This window comes from Argiope bruennichi, chromosome X2 (assembly GCF_947563725.1).
Source record: "Argiope bruennichi chromosome X2, qqArgBrue1.1, whole genome shotgun sequence".
NCBI classification, from domain to species: Eukaryota; Metazoa; Arthropoda; class Arachnida; order Araneae; family Araneidae; genus Argiope; species Argiope bruennichi.
In genome coordinates this window covers 57498366-57519090 of record NC_079163.1, presented here as the reverse complement: position 1 = coordinate 57519090, position 20725 = coordinate 57498366, and the positions used below count along the sequence as shown (strand labels likewise).

General features: G+C 29.5%; 1 protein-coding gene across 1 annotated transcript in view; it reads left to right on the top strand.

Moving 5' to 3' along the window:
* Window positions 1-18882, top strand: part of LOC129959990 (ubiquitin carboxyl-terminal hydrolase 33-like) — a 93180-nt gene extending 74298 nt beyond the window's left edge. The window contains exons 15-21 of the mRNA XM_056072954.1: window positions 1180-1285; window positions 3124-3205; window positions 5213-5321; window positions 7930-8029; window positions 11053-11121; window positions 11198-11461; window positions 16014-18882. Coding sequence (XP_055928929.1) covers window positions 1180-1285; window positions 3124-3205; window positions 5213-5321; window positions 7930-8029; window positions 11053-11121; window positions 11198-11461; window positions 16014-16123 — 840 coding nt within the window. The 3' untranslated portion in view covers window positions 16124-18882. The remainder of the gene's footprint in view (window positions 1-1179; window positions 1286-3123; window positions 3206-5212; window positions 5322-7929; window positions 8030-11052; window positions 11122-11197; window positions 11462-16013) is intronic.
* The last annotated feature ends 1843 nt before the right edge of the window (window positions 18883-20725 follow it).

Genomic DNA, 20725 nt, shown 5'->3' with positions numbered 1-20725 from the left:
CATGATGAAACAGTTGGGAACTAAACCAGTTATACTTGATAAAGTGTTATTATCTTAATATTTTATCATTCATAGAATTTTTTTATAATTTTTTTTTATTTGGCGATTACGAAAACAATTTTTTTAATCGACCTGCTTGCTATCCATTCTCAGCCTTGCGTTTCTAGCCAGCTACTTACTCTACGTATTTCGAAATTCCCCATTGCATTTCAAAGTTTTTAATAAACTCGATAATAAGCTACAAACTGTTTTTATCGTCAATATTTAATTCTGTTCTGAAGCAAGCCCTAAAGTGATCTTTTTCTTCTCTAAACATTTTTAAATGCGGTGATAATATTTTTACAACTCGCTTCACTGGCGTTTTATTAAAAAAAATCACATCGTACAGTTACAATTGCTGCTGTAATGTTAGTCACTCACCTCTTGCAATGATAATTCAACTTTGACTGAAACTCGAAGATTATCCACATGATTATCATCCAGAATGTCAAAGAAAGTTATAAATTCATATCTCGGCATTTATAGAATTAATAGTTAAATTAGGTATATAAGTGGACTCCTTACTCTTAAATTAATAGACTGCATTGTTATTAATCATTACTCAAACTCATGGTGGATGCTCTCTTCAGAACCACTACACCGGCAAGCATTACATCAAACGCAAAAAAAAAAAAAAAAAAAAGTGATCTCAAAGATGCACATACAAACATTAAAGATTTAAAGAAATACTCCTTTGACCGATCTACCCTGTTCTGATATCCTGAAGAAAGGTTGGATTTCCATTGGTGTCATTGGCAATCATCACTGAACAGCCATATTTCTATAACTACTAGCTTAAGTGAGTAATTATACTTGTCAAGAATTGTAATAAGAAGTAATGCTTCAATTTAACTAAGACGTTGCTTAGTAGTGATGATTTACTTAAAAAATGCAGATTTTCCAGGTCTTACAATACTTCTTTTTGAATTCAAATTGGACTTTTTTGTTTCACAATCTAGAAACAAAGATACTGAGGAGTTCTGTCAATAGAGAATTTTCTACTATAAAAGAAAATAGATCTGTTTGATCTTAAAAACTATATTGCATATAAAAATAAATAAAAGTTTATTTCATAGTAGCTATTTTTCTTAGGAAATTTTCTCTCGTAGCTTTATTATAGAATTTTAATTTATTTTTCAGCATGGTCTGCTCAAGTTTCACATTTCCAAACAGTGGATCAATAAATTCAATAATTTTGCTGAGCCTGGGCCTATTACTAATACAGATTTTCTGTGCATTCATGGAGGTAAAATTTTACTTTTCATTATTGTTTATATATATCACTTTCTTCAAGTTTTCTCTTTGGCATGCTAATTAAAGTCTCATTTTTGAATGCTAGTGAAATAATATGATTTGAATTCAATAAGTTTGTATTTAGCATTATGGTCTTTTAATAGTGTGACCTTCTTTCACTCCTTTTGAAAGGCACATATTTTTCCTTGACTCTTTCATACCCAACTTAAAAAATATTGAATAAAATACAAAAACAATTCCTTGTGTATGGATAATGCAGTGTGATTAGACTTTGACAAAATGTTTTTTTTTAAATAATGAAATAAAAACTTAAAATATTTACATAAAAAGATTTAGGAAAATTAATGGTTCTTATTTAAAAAATTTTAATGTAAAAATAGAGATTAAGTATAAAAAGAAATTTCAAAATGATATTGTTTGGTGGAAGATTGACCATGCAAATCAACAGCGTTATGCTTTGTGTTTCAAATGTAAAGGAATACTTCATAAAATAAACATCTATCTTTTATTTGTTTAGATGCTCGAAGAATTCTTTAATTTAAGCTTATTTTATTAATATTAATTGCTTAACATGTTCAGAATTGTCAATTATTTTAAACCGCATGTCATGAGAATACTGTTATTTATTTAATTTTGGTATTATGCGGCAGTGTATATTAGGGGGCCCCTCTTTTAATAACCTGAATTTCACATTTCAACGCATTTGTAACATAGTAATGATTTTTTTAAGGTTATCTTTTTTTGTGTGTGTGAAGTTGTATTTGTTTCTGTTTATTTATTTTGACACTAGACTGCCCGGCGTCCATGTTTGTATTCAATATTATTGAATCAAAGGTTCAGGGTTAATAAATAATCTTAATAATTAATTGAAAGCAGTGAGTCGGACCAATAATACTTAATGAAGTTTTGATATGATCGCAATATTTTGTTGTTAGAATCTATATTTTTTTACAAAATAATTAATTTGTCAATAAGGAAATAAAATTTTTTGAATCCCCCTGCTTGTGCCCCCCCTCTTTCAATCTGGTGGTTCCTAGGCAGCTACCTGGTCTGAAATCCACCTTTGCATTTTTTTATTCTTATTTAATTCTGTTTCATCACTCCTAACAAAAAAAAAAATGAATTTTAATCTTTCGTAGAGCAAAGTTATATAGAAAGTGCTTGTGTGTGTGTGTGTGAAAAATACATAGTTCCAAGTTAAATGACATATGATCCTTGAATTTAACTTGTATAGATTACGAGCACTAAGAAGTCTTCAGATATCTTTTTGATGGACTGTACATAATCAAGCACCTTAGTGCCTAGTTGGTGGAAGCCATCCAAAGATTAAAGTGAGAAATGTAATAATCTATTAATAAAACAATACTACTATTGTCTCGCATTTGAAAAAAAAAAAATTAATGTTAAGCAGCATCAAACGCTGACAAACGATATGTCATATGTGCTGTGTCAATTTAACCTTGCAATACATTGTGTATCTTATAGAAGAGAAAGACCATCATAAAAACTACATTACTCATGCTGTTAGAGTGTACAAATAATTGCAATGCTTTGTCCTCATCATTATTTGACTTTATTGGCGATATTATAGGAGTTTTCTGTTAGTTTACGTCGGCAAATTATTTCTTGGAGCACAAGTGCAGCATTCAAATGTTTGCATTTACATCTATGTTCTGACTGCATTCAGATTTAAAAAAATATGTAAGAATTTCTACAGAACTCTTATCAGGCAATTGTCAATTTTAAAATAATATCAGCTATTTTTTCAAATGTTTATTCATTTTTGGAAAAAAAATTCCTGTTAATTCAATATTTTTAAATTACCTCTAGGAGTTCCTCCCCAAAAAGCTGCATATGCTGATGAATTATGTACAGTATTGCCTCAAGCTGTGTGGGAGTATCTTTATGACACGTGAGTAATTTTATTTTTAAAATAACCTGTTATATGCATGGAATTTCATCCATTTGGCGGTTAACTAAGTGGAATAAGAATAATTTTGTTTTAAATAGACTATTATAGTTCTAATACAACAGTTAAGTAACAAGAAATAATATAAAATTTTATTTTTTGAAATCATGCGGATCAATTATCATAACAATTCTTTGCTGTTTAATGTTTTTTATTCTGCCTTTTATAATCTTTACGGGGGTTTTGCTCCTTTTTGCTGTGGGAGCCTTAACTAGACAAATATATTAAAATAATATTCCTATAAAAATTATTTGAGAAAATCCCTTATATTTTTTAAGTCAACATAAATCTTTCTGAAATTTTAATAGTTAATCTGTAATATAATAGAAATGCAGCAAATGGATACTATTGATAATTTAAAATGATGCACATATCATTTATTATGTTGAAAAAACTACAAAAATTCATGAGTAGGGGACACTATAGCACATTTAAAAGTTCATATGTGTTCCTGATGCAAAACAATACTTTCCACTACAAAATGCTGTTCCTGTTTGAATATTCAAAACATGGTGATGAGTCTTTTCCTTCAGATCTTTTACAAGTGCAGATCATGAGCAGTAGACTTTACCCTTTATAAGATTCTGAAACTGGAAGTTATATAGATTATGTCTGGCAAGTGAGGAGACCAAGATTTGTTGTACAGTGCAGTTAATCACTAGTGAATCTAAAATGATGTCCCAAAAATTATACAAGAAATCAGTATGCTGAGATGTGCTATCTTGCATGAATGTTCTAAACGGAAGCTGCAGGCTTAAATAATATCACTACTTTTAGCTTGATGCTATTGTTCAATAGCAGAATAAGTTCAAATTCCAGTTAAAAAAGGAGGGACAGAAAACAAAGTAGCAGCCATAGGATGAACAAGCTGCAAAATCTCCACTATATTGTTACCTTTTTAGGTTGCAAGATTTTATTTTTTGATGACTTCGGGATTTTCTTTTTGCAACTTCGACTGTAGATGTTAACTTGGTCACTGATGCAAAAGTAAGCTTTAATAACCCATAGAATGCCCCATAGTCATGTGACATCAACTGCCATTTGATCAAGGAGCTCAAGCACTAAAGATTTATTAATCTCTTGAATCTTCCTCTAGCTGTTGTTAAATACACTTGATCTTGTAAGAATAAAACTACAAAATCCAATGCATGATTATTCCAATTTATAATGGGCACGTTTGCAGTATGAGATATAGCTAGTGTGAGTATACTAGCTATGAGATATAGCTAGTACACTCACATTATAATGTGGCAAATGACAGTTGGCTTTTACCAATGCAGTGTGACAACTTCTTCCATTACCTGACGAAATACCAAGTTGACCTATTTCTCCATATTTTGTATTTTATTTCATTATATTGCATAGATCAGGCGAAGACATTATATCTGTTTGTGTTTCCTTTAGCAGAACTCTTTTAGAGTATTAGTGTTCTTTTGTTTTAGTAAACTACTTTCGCTAGTAAAGCTTTTTCGTATTGTGTAGTCATGATGATCAGATAACTAAATAATGTTAATGCACAACCTGTCATCTTTTGATCCCATGAATGAATAGTATTTTATTTGTTCCATTTATAATTGGTTTCCAACATCATTTTTTGCAAATTTGGGTACTAAAAATTATTTAACATGTCAAGTATATGACCTGAAATCACTGTTACCGTAATTTTGTTTCATTTAGCACACTAGAACGCACTCCTGAGTCCATTGTAGTAGGAAGATTATTTTTGAGTGACTTTGAAGAGTTATTTCAGTACAAATATTTCGATTTAAAAAAAGTAGAAAATTACAACAGTATCATGGGGATTTAAAACATTGATTAACTATATATTACACTGATGTGATTAATTAATTGTTTTGAATTTTTACATGTAATATTTCTTGGAAAAATTGCTGTTCTCTAAAAATCTTAAAAGATTTTTGATTTTTTTTTTTTTTTTTTTTTTTTTTTTAGGTTTAGTGGTGGCCCACCTTGTACTCATTTATATATATGTCCAATATGTCAGTCGGAACAGAATAATATTAGTGAAAAGAGAAAAACGGAGCGAGAAGAGTTTACTGCTGTAAGTTTATACATGGAGACAAACTCAATATAATTTTGAAATTTGAATGCTGTACTTAGTTGGTATTATAATTTCTATATTGTATAATCCTTATGTTTGAACAATAATTTACGTTTTTTAGGATTAGAATTATATTTAGTTTCTTATATTAAGGGGGCGGTTTACTTTTACATTTTCACATTTAATAACTAGCCACCTTTAGCAGCCGTCTGGTTTACTGGGAATATTAAATTCCTTTTATTTCAATTAATTTTTTTCATAACTTGATATCTATATTCTCTCCAACAAATTAATTTTAAGTATGATAAAAATGTTTCCTATATGCAATGCATTATGAAAGAACGTTCTCTTGAGAATAAAAGGGGGAACAGGCGAGCACTGCTGATGTATCAAAAAAACATAAACTTTCGTGTTAAATAAAAGTTCGCAGAATTGGTGCAGCAATTTGTAACTGGAAGATTCTGTCTAGGATTTCTCCACCGTATATATACACTGAAGTAATATTTTTATTTCTCTCAAAAATGATGGAAAGGGAGTAGGTGACAACCGATGATGTATCTGGGGGAGAGATCATGAGGTTTCATAAAAAACAGAAATTTGTTGGAACTGTCCAAAGGATGGGGCTGAGGTGAGAAAAGTCATTAAATTTTACATTTGTCAATAATCAACATTTTAAATAGTTCTTTTCCTTAAAATTATATATCCAGAGATGTAATTTATTACGTCAGGCTTCATGGTCTTGGAATCCCATGACAAAATGTTTTCTTTAGTTTCTTTTTTTAGTTAGAAAAGATCCTCATTTAAAAGTTGTTATTGCTATTTTTACTTCCAGTTTCTCTTGGAACCGTCCTCATATATTAACGTGTTTTGCAAACTGGGAAAGGGAATACTAGGTTCTATCTTCAATCCCTCTTCTATATTAGTAGGTGAAGTATTATAGTTCCCAATGTAACAATCGGCTGGTGAATTTGCAATTAAGTGTTTAATGTGCATAGGATCACATCACTAGATAACTTTGTGAGTCTTCATATTCAAGATGTCTCTGGTAGTAACTAGTCCATATGGTCTGGATAGCATCAACACAAGAAGGCATAGTGTTTTCATTTGAATCCAGTGATGGATGGTGTCATCATAGCTAGAAAAAGGCCCCAATTAAATTCATTCTGAGGAATTATTTTGTGTGGAGAACTACTTAATGCTCCTTTAGAGAAATACCTAAAAAGTTTCAAGATCAACAATTGACTCATAATAAGGAAAACTTGGCAATTCTTGGTACAAAACATCTAATTCTTAAATTCGGTTCTAATATAGTATTAGAGAAACTTGAGTTAAGGTATACGTGCATCTTTGTTAAGCAATGCAAAAAGATTGAAATATGTATTTTAAGCATATATTTCAAACTCTTTGCGTCGTTTTAAATTTTGAACAATCTAAAATATAAGGTCTTGTGATTTAACTTGCATCTTTTGTGCAAAGTTTCGTTACATCAATGATGAGTATAACTTTAAAAAGAAGTATTTAAATTGCAAAGCTATACATATTTCATTTTCTTGAAATTTGCCCGCATAATGTAGCCCATTGATACTCATGGGGATCAATGTTGACCAACTTGTGGTTATTCCTATAGTCATAGGGGTCATAGGTGCCTTGCCTTGCTAAATAAACTGATCTTTGAGCTATCGTTATAATATTATTTCTAATTATAGTATTATATCGCTTGAGCAAAAATTTAAGACTATTTAGTTGATGCTACCAGAATGAAGATAGTGAGAAAATAGAGGGGGGGGGGTGAAATAAGGCTCAGAGAACGAGAGTAATAAAAAAAGTTTTGGAAATGGAGGGAAATAGTGGACTGAAGCATAAAAGAAAGCTTAAACTGTTACTTCAAAAAATAAAAGATAAAGAAATTAAAAATAATTTATTAATAAAAAGGTTTTTGCATTAACGTATTTTTTTAACGACATGTATCTCTTGGCTTTGTTTTTTTTCTTCCATAGTTTTTCCTGTAGTTTTTATTTTTAAAAACCTTTTAACTAAATAATTCATTTTTCATTTATTAATTTTCTTTTAAATAATAATCCTCCAGTATCATTAATATCCCAAGCACTTTTTGTACAAATCCATTTATTTTGTTCTTCAATTTAAGCAAACTTTTTTTACTTTTCGATATTAATATTTAGCATGATTCCTTATTTACGAAATTCAGCTTTTTTTGTTCCATGCCTGTGTTATGTCTACTTCTTGATTACTTAAAAAACCAAGAACTATGTGGAAAAATTAATTCTATACTACACAATTCAGCAAAAGACTATAGAAAGGACAAAGTACACAAGTTTATTATTTCAAACAATAATAAAACGTTAATTTTTTTAAAAAAATACTATCAGCTCTTTCAATTTCCTGCATATAATGGTTTATCCGGATTCATTCTGACTAATCGAGAGTCTATTTTCATATAAAGTGATAGAAGATTTTTATATATTAGCTAAACATACTTGATAAATCTCCTTGATATTTTTTTTCCTTTGTTCATTTTCTTGTTGCTGTTATTTCAATACAGGATTGAATTTCCTCTCTTAAAAAAAATGTCTTGTGATTTAAATTTCAGATGAATGCTGCATTCCAACGCTTAGAAAATCCATCTGTTATTTATGCAATAAGTATGAATTGGTTTAAGGTTTGGGAGAATTTCGTTTGCAAAGGAGGAGGTAAGAATACTTTTCTGTACTTATTCTACTATTTGGGAGTATTGTAAAAAAGTTATTGTAGCTTTATATGAGGAATACCTATTTGAGCCGTAGTGATAGTAAATGATCAAATAAAAATTTAATTAATAAAGTATGTTTGAAGGTATTCTTTAAAATATCATATTTTTACTCTATTAGATTGCGTGTTATATAAATCTCTGCATTAATTGGGAATAGAGACATTTAACTTTGTATTAGAAATGAGAAATTGGAAATGGAGATTTCATTTATCAGAAATTCGCTAATTAATGTACAGAGTTTCCTTCAAAAAAAGATTTTTTAAGCTGCAGTTTAGTTCTTATTAAATTTCTTATGCATAACTCCATGATTATAATTTCTTCAATAAAGTATTTTTAAGCATCGAATTATTACAGACATTAAAGTCGTGTTACTTTCATTCTGTGTTAAGATATTCACTGTCATAGGAGGCGAATCCTATGACAATGTTGGTGGCGGCTCGTAATTCAATATCCATCTGTGCTGGATTTCTTAATGGCTAAAATACATTATCTGTCTTAACATTCAAGTTTCTCGAATGCTTATACAATCTTATGTTTGGCCTTGTATAATCAAGAGAACTGAGTATGCATTTTGGGCCAATTCATTTGCCGTTTTGGTATCAAATTTCATTTATTGTGTCATCATGTTCACATTCTGCCTAATGGATGGATATGGTAAAGAATTATAATTTTGAAGTAAAAATTATCATTCATCTTGCTTATCATATTCACATAAAAAATAATCAATAAATTGGCATGCAGTCAGTTCTTTGACAAAATTTGAAACAGATGTAGTGTAATAGAGCTACATATCGAATTTCATACAAATAGCTCTCTGTCTTTATGGGCTATATTCATTTACGCGCTTACAGACATACAGATTGATTTACGTTTAATAAATTTTATCTAAAAGGCCATGCACTAAATTTCATCTGTCTATGTGTATGCTAGTGCATTGACAAAACTGTTTCACATGCTCGTGTAAAACGCTATTTTCGTAAAACAACAACGTTTATTTTTCTTTGTTATGTTAAGTAATTTCTTGTAAAAGATTGATTAAAGAATGATAAAAACATTTCAGTACTGTAAATGCAGAATATCATGTTTCGTTGTATAAAGAGATCCGAATATGAATTTGGGGAATTTCGATATATATTTTCATCTTATTCAAAATGTCATATACTTGATGGTGATACCTTTCTTGACAGCCTGCAAATTCGATGTTAAGATCACATCAATAAAATTCTGAAAAGATGAAGAAAAAAAATCGCATTTGTCTGTTCCATGTTTCTATTAATTTGCTGTTAACCAAGACCTCACTTGACCTTTGTCGAACTCGATTGTATCTACATTTGATAGGGAAAAGATTTACAGTGAAGTAGTTTCAAAAACTTACCAAAAGTTCAAAATTTGCATTATAATAATAAACTACGCATTTTATAACAGTTGACTAGTCAACCGGAGTATGCGTCATATAAAATTTCTCTTATCTTCAATTGAAGAAAAATTTCTTTGCAAGTGAACACACATTTTTCTTGCATTTCAATTTTGTTATAATCTTTACCTATATACTTTCATAGCCTTTTAGAATGAAATTAAATCATGTTTATGAGTTAGAAGAAAAGTAAGAGCTTTGTTTTAAATTTAAATAGATTAATTTTTAACATAAATAAAATAATAATTTTTTTTTTTTTTTTTTTAAATCTTCTTTAGTTCTAATTTAGATTTTGTAAAAGATTTTTAACTGAAAGATTTCTTGACTAGGCCCTGTGTTCCTTGAAGCCCACATTTTATTCTGAGGCCTATATTTTGCATCGTGATTCCAAATAGGATCGTATGGAATAGTATTTCGGCAGCCTAAATTTTGAAAATGACTTTTATGTGCTTTTTCAACATTTGTAAATAAAAATTTTCAACTGGAAAAAAAAAAAGAAATGGATTAGAAAAAAATTTCTTTATCTATAGTCAAAAAACTTTTAAATTCATTTTTTTTTTATTATTATTAATTTGCCTTTATTTTCTTATTTGTTTTGGGGTGTCTCTGTGGAAAAGCATTTAAAGCCATGTTCTTGATGACCATGGGACTGGGCTGAAAGACATACTAGAAATAAAACAATTCTTTTTTTGCACATATGCAGTGGGAAGATATCAGAACTGGTTGATAAGAGCTTCTTTTTTATATATATTTTCATAACATATTCTTCACAAGGTTGTAAGTAAGGGAATCCTTTTCTACAGTAGTTTTCGTAAAAGACTAAAAGAAAAACAAGTATTCATTTCACAAACCAGTATTCATTTGTTGATAAATTTAAATATTAAAAAAATTTATAAATTGGAAAAAGCTGGAGGTGCTGCAGTTCTCGGATATATATGTCTTATTATTATGTGAACATTTTAGTGATTTTATGCCTAAATCTGTTAGATCACTGTAAATTATATAGCTTTTAAAAGCAGTGGTATAAAATTTGAATTTTTTCTTTTATTTACTGAATTATTTCGATCAGTTTTTCAATTTTATTTTTACTTCTAGATGAGTTTTGGTGCCGAATAAGCCGAGAAAAGAGGAAAAAGCTTTAAACTAAAAAATTTTAATTTCTGCCTTTAACTGATATCTACGTTATATTATGAAGATATCAACATGATTTAAGCTTTATTTTTTTTTAAATACCGTTGATATATAAAGAGTTAAAATAGATAGAATATGTTATGCTTTAATTTATTAAAATCGAAATGATAACTCTTACATTTGAAATTCCAAATAAAAAAGGAGATGGGTTCAGAACCAGTTTGAATTGAAAGCAAGAGAAATTGATTTGTTTGCTATATAATAAATTATGCTTTCGAAAAGGTATTCAACTTCAGTGTGATTGCTTATATAATTCTTATACATTCTGTGATTATTTTTAAACATATATTAGCTCCTATTAATTTTAATATAATCATTGATGCTAAATTCTCATCTCATGTTTTCCTTTTTATTTGTAGAACTGCCAGGGCCCATTGATAATAGTACCATATGTTATTTGAAAAATAATCAACCCGTATTAAAACATGGTGAGAATTTTTCTCCTTGCTTATTTGCCAATTCAGAAATTTTTCGTTTATTTAATTTTTTTTTTCTTTCTTTTAGCTTCTGATTACTGCAGCGTATCTGAGGAAATGTACCGATATTTACACAGCATTTATGGTGGCGGCCCAGATGTTACCCTTCAGTCAAATGCAAAACTAAATTCCAACAGCTGCCCTCAGTTTTCTTCACTTATGAGTAGCGAAACTCATGGTAAATCTGCATCTAGTTACGTGCAAAATGCTGAAGTGCATTCAAGTTCGAAAGTTAATTTATCTAGTCACAGTCACTCATCAACATGCTCATCTTCAAATAAAGTTTCATGTAGTAAGAATATTTTGTAATTTTCTTTTTTCTATCATTCCTATATGTTGAAATGTTTTTACTGTAATGTATTTTTAAATTTTTTTTTTCATGTCCTTAGAATGAAGTTGTGAGAAGATTTAATATGAATTGCATGGGGTAGAATAAAATTGTTACATGTGTAACATTTCGAGGTTTCAATAAATGCTTTTAAGTAATCTGAGTGCTTTATATTGAGAAGTGCGTATTCTAGAAAAAGATAATTTAAAAGATTGAAAAATCTGTTCAGTTTAGAAATCGGTTGCGTTTGATTTTTATTGCCTGATTTTATATTAATTTTTTAAAGATTGGTTCTGATCATCCACTATACGAAATTTGTCTTAATTGGCTCTGTACCTCCTCAGCATTGTTGCTAAACGACAGAGGTTGCGAAGTTAAAGCGAACGTTTCACGCACATCGTTTTCGGCAGATTTTAACTCTTACTAGCGATGGATCTTAAACAAATCAGTGTTTCGAGTGCTATCCACATGCACCTCCAAACTGTAGTGTATGGTAACTCCATGTGCCTTGATACTGCTCGAGCACTAGATGTCCCCTGAGTTCGAAATGGCTTGCACAGCGATAGAGGTTGCGATGTCGTTAATCACTGTGGTATCCGTGTTGTACGTCCACGGCCTGTATTAACAATAAAGTTGTCTGTTTCCTCGAAACGTTTGATCATCCGCCGCAGAGCGCAAAGTGTTATTGGACTCGTACGCAACGATTTCTGCCCTCGGTTGCTAGCGAAGCGCTTTGGCAGCGTTATTGCTGTTTTAATAAAATGACTTTCGTAACAACGTACGTCCGGCAAAGAGAGCACCATCGTCGTCGCCTAAGAATGTTCGGAACCTGTACGCCCAGCTTTTTATCTATTATGAACGAACTTCTGTTCACCTGTGATGCAATATTTTTTTTTTTTTTCTCCTGTCAGCTCGCAACGTCAGACATTCGAATTTTCATCTATACTCTGTTTCACCCTAACTTGACAGTAGTGTATATTCTAGGCATGTCGAATCACAGTCGTTGTCAGGGGAACTGGGTTACTTTAAAGTACAAAGTTACTAGAAATGCAGATCGCTGGCGAAACTTTATCTCGCAAATTTTTCGCCAAATAGTAAATATTTATTTACTTTATTATATTATCACTTTATCAGAGATTTAATTGTTTCCTTATTTTCATTATTTTTTCAGTATTATTGATGCATTATTTTAATAAATCATTAATGTTATTTCATTTCGTTTCATCGTTTCTCAAAAGAAAACCCTAAATCTTTCAATATTCGGTAAAGCGTAGTTCGGCTAATGTTTTTCGAAAAGATATCTGTATCATCGTTCACATCTTTTAAAACTTTATCTAATTTTGGGATCTCATTTCTACGAAAATATGCATGGATTTTTCGTCAAATATAGGATAATGTAAAATCATCATATTTTACAAGACCTGAATGTTTACCTACTGAGCCTGGTCATTTCTTTCCAGGGGTTCGAAACTTTATCGACAATTTGATTGATAGAATCTTGAGGGTTTCCTCGGAGTCGAGAATAAACGTTTAATATGTTTCTGCATGCTGCACTTTTTGTTGGTTTCACTCATCTTGAAGGTGTACGCAGCGCAGTCGGTGATAACACTTTCTCTTTTTCAGAGATTTTAGAAGTGAATAAAAATAACGAACCGAATAAATATTCAACAATCAAAACTAATAACTACTAATGTGATTAATAGTATCAAAAATATCAGCTGGTAAAAAAGCGAGAATAAAAAAAGTACGAAAGATTATAATGGTTGCGAACTGAATGAAGCTGAGTTGGCGGAGACGTAACAGAAAAGCGCGCCAAATATTTGACCTTGAAGACCGGTCCTAGCCAAAGTGGAATTCATTATCTCAATCTTTTAGCTTTATTCGTTCGCTTAATTTACAAAATACTTAACAGATAAGCACTTCTAACTTGAGAATAATTTTAAATACATACTTATAGAAAAAGGATTTCTGTAATTTATGATATTATTTGATAAATTTCTGAGCATTTTAACTATTTTAAAATCGGAATTGATGGGGAACTCTTTCCCAACGCGGAGCGTCACATTTTCTACCTTTTACAATGCTGCCAAGTTAGGGTGAAACAGAGTATAGCTAGCGAAATTTGTGTGTTAGTTATGCAATATTGGAGTCTATTACAGATAACTCGTATTCTGACCTTTATTGTTGGTGTCATGTTTCATATTCATTGCCTTAAACTAATCGCAGCTTCACATTTCACCTAGTGGCCCTTTTTTAAACTAATTTTTATTATTATTGTTCCAATCAATTTTCCATGGCCTGAAATGTATATCCTCCAAATATGAAGGCATTACGTCGACTAGTTCTCTCGCCAAGGCGTCCCAAACAGAGATACTTTAGTTTGAATCACCCTGTATTTGTACTGATAATATAACTGTAGCGTTTTTAGTTAAAATCTGTTTTTTGTTGTTTTGGCTTTACAGTGATTTGTAATTTTATTTATTTTTATCCTTTTCCTAAAATGTATTATTTATTGACTTAGCTTTTTACTTTCCTGCATATAAAGTATAGAGAAAGTATTGTAATTGTCAAAGAATTCAAACTGAAGATTTCGACGAATCACCATGTTTTAGATTTCTCTAAGTTCGGAGAACACATTTATGGCATTATGCCTGTCTCTTTATCTGTGAACACGGTAACTCATAAACGCTTTGAGTTAGATGGATGAAATTTAGTATATGGACTTAAGCCCAAAGTTATAGATTTTTATCGTATTAAATAAAAAAATAATCATTCCAGGGCTAGATGAATAAAATTTTGTACATAAGTTTACCATCTAAAATATAGATCCTTGTCAACTTTTGAACCAAATCTGTCAAAGGGTTGACCGTATGTCGTTTTGTACTTCTGCATATATGCAAGTCCAACAACTTATAAGCGTAATTGCTTAAATCAGTGAAATTGCGTATGTGATCAGTTCTGTGCCAAATTTTGATTTTAATCAGTAGGGAAAAAAACGTCCAAAATAAATACCCGACAGTAGATTCAAAATTATTATTCAAAGATCTATATTTTTTGTATTATATTTTCGCCAATGCCATACCTAAGTTCTACGATTTTATGCAGAATAGAAGGATAACTTTATTGGGTTGTATGCGAGAAAGTTTCGGGGAGACATTCCCGCTGGTAATGTTAAGTCGTTTCGACATGCTCTTTGTAATTTCTTCGGATATTTCACTTGTTTTATGATCATCTTATTTTTTTAGATACATTTTATTTTCCATTCAACTCAATGACAAGTGTTTTAAAATTTTACTTATAGATTATTAAAGTCGTATCTTTAGCACCGCATTGCCTTTTATAATTGTTGTACCGTAAAATGTAGCTCAGCCCACAATATCAAATGGTTTGTTCTTTGCAGTATTCTCTTAGTGAAGCATTACTATTATTAAAGCAAGTTTGAGGAAATTATTTAATTTAGAATTTTGATGAAAAATCTGAGAACTTTTTAATTATAGGAATTATGGTTATTTAAAAAAATTGAAAAATGCTATGGATAAAATAATCCTTTATTTTGTAATAAATATATTACTTAAAATATAAAAAATAATATTTTTAATTTTACAATAATATATAAAGAAACGTTTCCTCAGCCCAGGATTGGCTTAAACCTTCTAGAAGCCCTTAGGCAAGACAAAATACGAGGACCCATTTTCCCTATAAACTTTATAAACTAAATTTTTTTTTTCTCCATTTTCATTTAATTTTTATGTAAGAAGCGTTAAGTAGCAAATTTTGATAAACTGAAAAAATCTAGTTAAAACGTTTAGTTGCAGGTCACTTTCTAAAAAGTTGATTTCAGTATATCACATATAAAAAAAATGCACAAATGAAATTAAAAAATAATCCTGGACAAAGCAGGGGAAAAAATGACTCTACTTTTCTTCACATACTCTAAAGACACATTTAATAATAGGATCAAACATTTTTTAAATTATAAAAAAACTTAAAAATTATGAAATAACATTTTATAAAATTTGGAAATGGTAATTATAGAAATGTTACTAGAATAATGTTCCAAAGTTAACCTTAACAATTCTTGATTTGAATTTGAATAAATTCCATTGCATGGTCTTTATTATTAAATGATATCATGAAATTAAATAACTATCAAAAGATTGCAAAAAAATGTTGTGGTCTCCTCATCCCTGAAGTTTGGGAGGGCGGGGAGACCTAGGACGTTGCCTACAATGCTTATTAATAATCCGGTCTTGTCTCAGCTCAATATTTAATGAGATAAGAATTTAGCAAGTTTTTGTTGAAGGCTTCTTCCGATTTTCCAAATTGAAGTCATGATTTAGTACTTATATTGTATTTGAATTTAATAACTTTTTACTTAAATGAATATTTCGTGAAAGAGGAAATCAAAATAAGCTACATATGGATAGCAATATTTATTTTAATCTTTTTATGATTATTTGTATTTTATGTAGCAGATTATTATTCATTCTGATAATCTTGCATGGTTGATTAATAGGTTGCTCTACAGATCAAGAGTGTTGCAGAAGGTCGGTCTCTACTGAATTGAAAGAAGTTGTGAGCTCAGAAGAGACTGTTTCTACATCGTTGAAGCATACCAATATATAAAAATGTACAGATTTTTTTATTGAAGATGAGTGTGTGTATAAAGGGTGTCTCAAAATTAACTCAAGATTTGAAATTGCCAACATTTGTGCAGTAAAGTGTTGGCAACCGTATTAAAAAAAAAATTGACAGCTGATAGTTTAGGGTTTGTAAAAATGGAGTATTACACGATAGGACAATGTGTTACGCAAGTTTTAAATTAAATAAAAAAACACAGTTTTTTTTTCTCTTTAATTTTTTTTTTTTTTTTTATTGAATCGTAAAGTGCACAGGATAGGGTTATGTATGGAATAACACATAGGAAAAATGGTCTCGTCTCCATTGCTTTGCTGGCACATACATCTTTTGTCGAAATTTTCTATGACCATTTTGCAGAAATGTGGCTGAATTTCATTGATGCAGCATTGCATCTCCTGCTTAAATGCTTGCTTGTTGGCGTAGACCTTTGACTACGAATAACCCCATAAAAAGAAATCCAATGTTGTAAAATCACACGATCTAGGGGGCCAATTCACAAATTTTCAAACTGTGGCCACCATATTTTCATTATTTTTAAAATATTGTTCAACAGTGAAAGCACGTTGTTCTATCGTGTAACGCTCCATTTTACTAACCCTAAACTATCAGCCTTGAAATAGTAATTTTTTAATAGGGTTGACAACACTTTACTGTACGATTGGTGGCAAATTCAAATCTTGCGTTAATTCCGGGACACCCATTATTATACAATTTCATCAATTGTTACATATGTATTTTATTGATGTGTCAGTTTCCTGTTCACTTGGGACTGTGTTTTTGCTATTACTTGCACTACTGTGAAAACATTTAATTTGAACATTCCTTTTTAAATGTAGTGACTCGGTTTTTCTTCCTGCTTGTTAGGGAAATTTTTGTTTAATTCACTTACAGTGCCGGACTTCCCATTCCCCAATTTCCAAAGCTAGATATATTTTTATTGATTTTAATTTAATTTCTGTTTCAGCAGTTTTAAGTAGCAAATTTTTACAAACTCAAATAGTAAAGCATTAAATTGTAGATCATTTTTTAGAGATTTGATTTTAATATTTCAGGTATAAAAAATGCAAGATTTAAAAGTAATTTTATATGAAATAAAAATAATTAATTTTTAACATTGTCAAAATTTTATCTAATTATAGGATCCTATTTTTTTAATTCTAAAATTACATAATTTAAAATTTACAGAAGGCAATTAATTAAAAATTTAATAGAATAATATTCCAAAATTCAACCGACATTTTAATTTGAATAAGTTCAAGGGTATGACCTCAGTAAAATACAAAATTATTTTGAAAATACCATAAAAAGTAACGAAGCTTCGGGGGCACTCTGAAGTTGTTGGGCCATTGAGCAGTTGCCTATTTAATAATCCGGCTCTGTCCACTTATTATGGAATCATCTGTTGTTGATCATTTTGTCAAACAGCATAGTTTCATAAAATTTTACTCATTTCATACGCTTCTGTCCAACTCAGTTGTAAAATACTCTTTACACATATGCTAAATTACATAATGAACGGATTAATAATGTAAAAGTGTAATCATTTTTATTACACTGTTTTTTGGAGACATGTTTTATTATTTGTATATTTTTCATTTAAATGGTTTGTTTCATCTTTAATTTATTTTTGTATAAAACTAAATATTCACTTTATTTATTTATTTATTTTTTTGTTAAAATTGTTTTTTATTAGTTAATACATTTTAATGTAGGTATAAATTGTTTTCTCAATACACCCCTAAAAATAAGTTTTCTCTCTCATGAACTTGATTTTTGTCCATGTTATTAACTTAGAATGGCTTTAAAAAAATTAAACCAGTGAACCCAGTTTTCGGTGTAAATGAAAATAAGTTTTACAACGCGATTTTTAATAACAAAGTCTTATTATTCCTCAGTGTAATTGTTTTTCAGATTTACTTGTGCCAATTATTGATTAAAAATGTTACAAAAAAATCTGTATGTGTACATTATTTTTAAAACTACAAAGTGTGGCGAAATTTATATTGACAAAAAGTGTTAAGAAGCTATTCCGTCGAAATTTCTTATTCATTTTAAAGAAAACATTTCTTGTGATGTGAAAACAAAAAGGCTCAGAGCAGAGAAATATTTGTTTTATGCCTAAGATCGCAAGCACGAAATTTAATTTTTTCATATTCATATATTTTATTGTTTATGAATGTTAAAATGCATTATTTTTGTCTTATAAGGTATTATTGCCTTGTGCACTGTTGATATGTTTATATCTTGATAGATTTTTAATCGGAATTTTATTGTTATTTTAATAAGGTTTTGTTTTTTCATTAGCTTTTAAATTCCCATTTTAATGAAAATATGGACATTTTAAAGATAAATAATTAATTGATTGATGGACGTAATAATAAAACTTTTATTCTAAATTCAAGAATTGGCTTAAAAAGATGGACATCCAATTTATTCTGTTATACTCAGGGCCGGCTTTTTTAGGTGTGGGGTCTAGTTGGAAACAATTTTCGATAGTATCTGGTTCTCAGCCAACTTTCATCCAGAATATAAAATAAATTTCATAAAAAGCACATTTATTTGTGAACTAAAAAATATGATTTTTTTTCTACTAATCGTTAATTATTATTATATATGTTTTTCCAAATTCACTATCAGAGTTATTATAAAGGATAAAAAGTAAAGATCTTGATGTTAAAAATGAAAGAAAATAACTGTTTCAAAATTCAACTCAACTTGAATTTTCATTCGTCATTATTACGTCTATGGCATTCGAATGAATGTAAAAAAAAAAAAAAAAAAAAAAAAAAAAAAAAAAAAAACCTTTTATTTCTTATCCCAATAGTTAAGATACCTTTCCTTCTTTTTATTTATTTTGTGAACATTCAATGCTAGTTTATATCTACATATATTTACAGATCTAATAAAACAAATCATAATTTTGTGAGCAAATATTGCAAAATAATGAAAAGAGCGGAGTTTGACTAATTTGAAGCTGCCACTAAAACTTGATTTATCCAATAATTTGAATTAAGAAAAACTTCCACTAAAAATGCAGCAAGAGAAAATGATTATTTTTAAACTTAAATAGACAAAGAGCGTTTCATTCATTATATTTAACAGTTTTTATAAATAATATTGCGTAAATAAACCATGAAATTTTCAAGAACAATGAAATAATATTTACTGATAATAATTTATAATAGTAAACTTACTTAAATTATTAATAAGTAAAGTAAAGAGAATAGTAGTGTTTTTTTAATGGATGCCCTGCGCAAAGAAATTATAGGCCTTAAAAAGTTATTTATTCATGATTACTATAGGCATACAATATGGCTATATTTAACTAATGAAAATGACTCAGAAATTGAAGAAAAACTATCATTTATAGACTTGACTTCAAATAAAATAAATTTGTTTTGCAGATGGTATTTTAGCTTTGTTTTAATAAGAAATTCAAGTATTAATAAGAATTCAAATCGAATCGCCGACAAATTAAAATTAAAAACATATCAAATTAGTCAAGTACCTATTTCTCCCATAAATCTATTAAGATCCATCTACTTCGAACCCCTTTTTCACAAACGTTGCAATTCGAAGGCATCTTTAAATTACCGACTAATTATTTTACTAGCTTGCTGGACGGTAAGTGAGGCCCTTTACACGTAAGACAGTATGCCCCCAATAATGTATGTATGTGTGTGTGTGTGAGAGAGAGAGAGACAAAAGGAAGAATTTGCTCATGTAGAGAGTTGCTAAAATTTCTTGCGCCTTTTCCAAACCAAATAAAAAAAAATAGCAATAACTTTTATGTTACAAACACACAACATCTTCAGTGCAGATTTTTTTAGGGCTGCTGAGGACCTGCACCAGATATGAAAGAAAGTATGCAGGTAACTGTGGTACTTGATGTGCTCTCTCTCTCTTTTCACTGCTGCATTTGACCATAAAACTACTGGCGGTAAAAAAAAAGAAAAAACATGGGTCAGCTAACTAATTTAAAACATGAAAAAATCCTAAATGTAATAATCTAAAAATAAACCGATACTGATTTTGTTTTATATGAGTACATTTTTTTGTAATACTCCTGTTGGAAAAAATTAACTAAAGGCCGGTTCTGGGTATACAATAGGAAGTTCATGACAATACCTTTTATGCTCTTTAATGTCCATTTTGTTATGAAATTTCACCTAAGTTAGTGCATTATTGGGTTTTTTTTGTTTTGTTTTTGTTTGCTGTTAAATTATTTAAAGATTAAAAATTTACCTTAAAAATTATGCTTTATTACTTAGCATTTCCTGTACTAGTTCTTTTACAGCTCTTATTATAATTATATTGTAATTTAATATTCTTAAGTAAAGTCAATGCAATGAAATATTTGATAAAATATGATTGTTCAGATTAAACTTTCTTTCCCTGAACTTCCAAAATACAGGTCACATCAAGATAGTATTGTTGATTACACCGGTCTCAAAAATATGGCTTTTATAAACATTAAAAAAATGGAGACAAGATTTATGCTTTCTGTTTTTTAGAGCTTTGGTTTTGTTTCTTAATATTTTAAACTAAAATATTGATTTCTTGACTATCCTGGTTCAATGTTAAGAA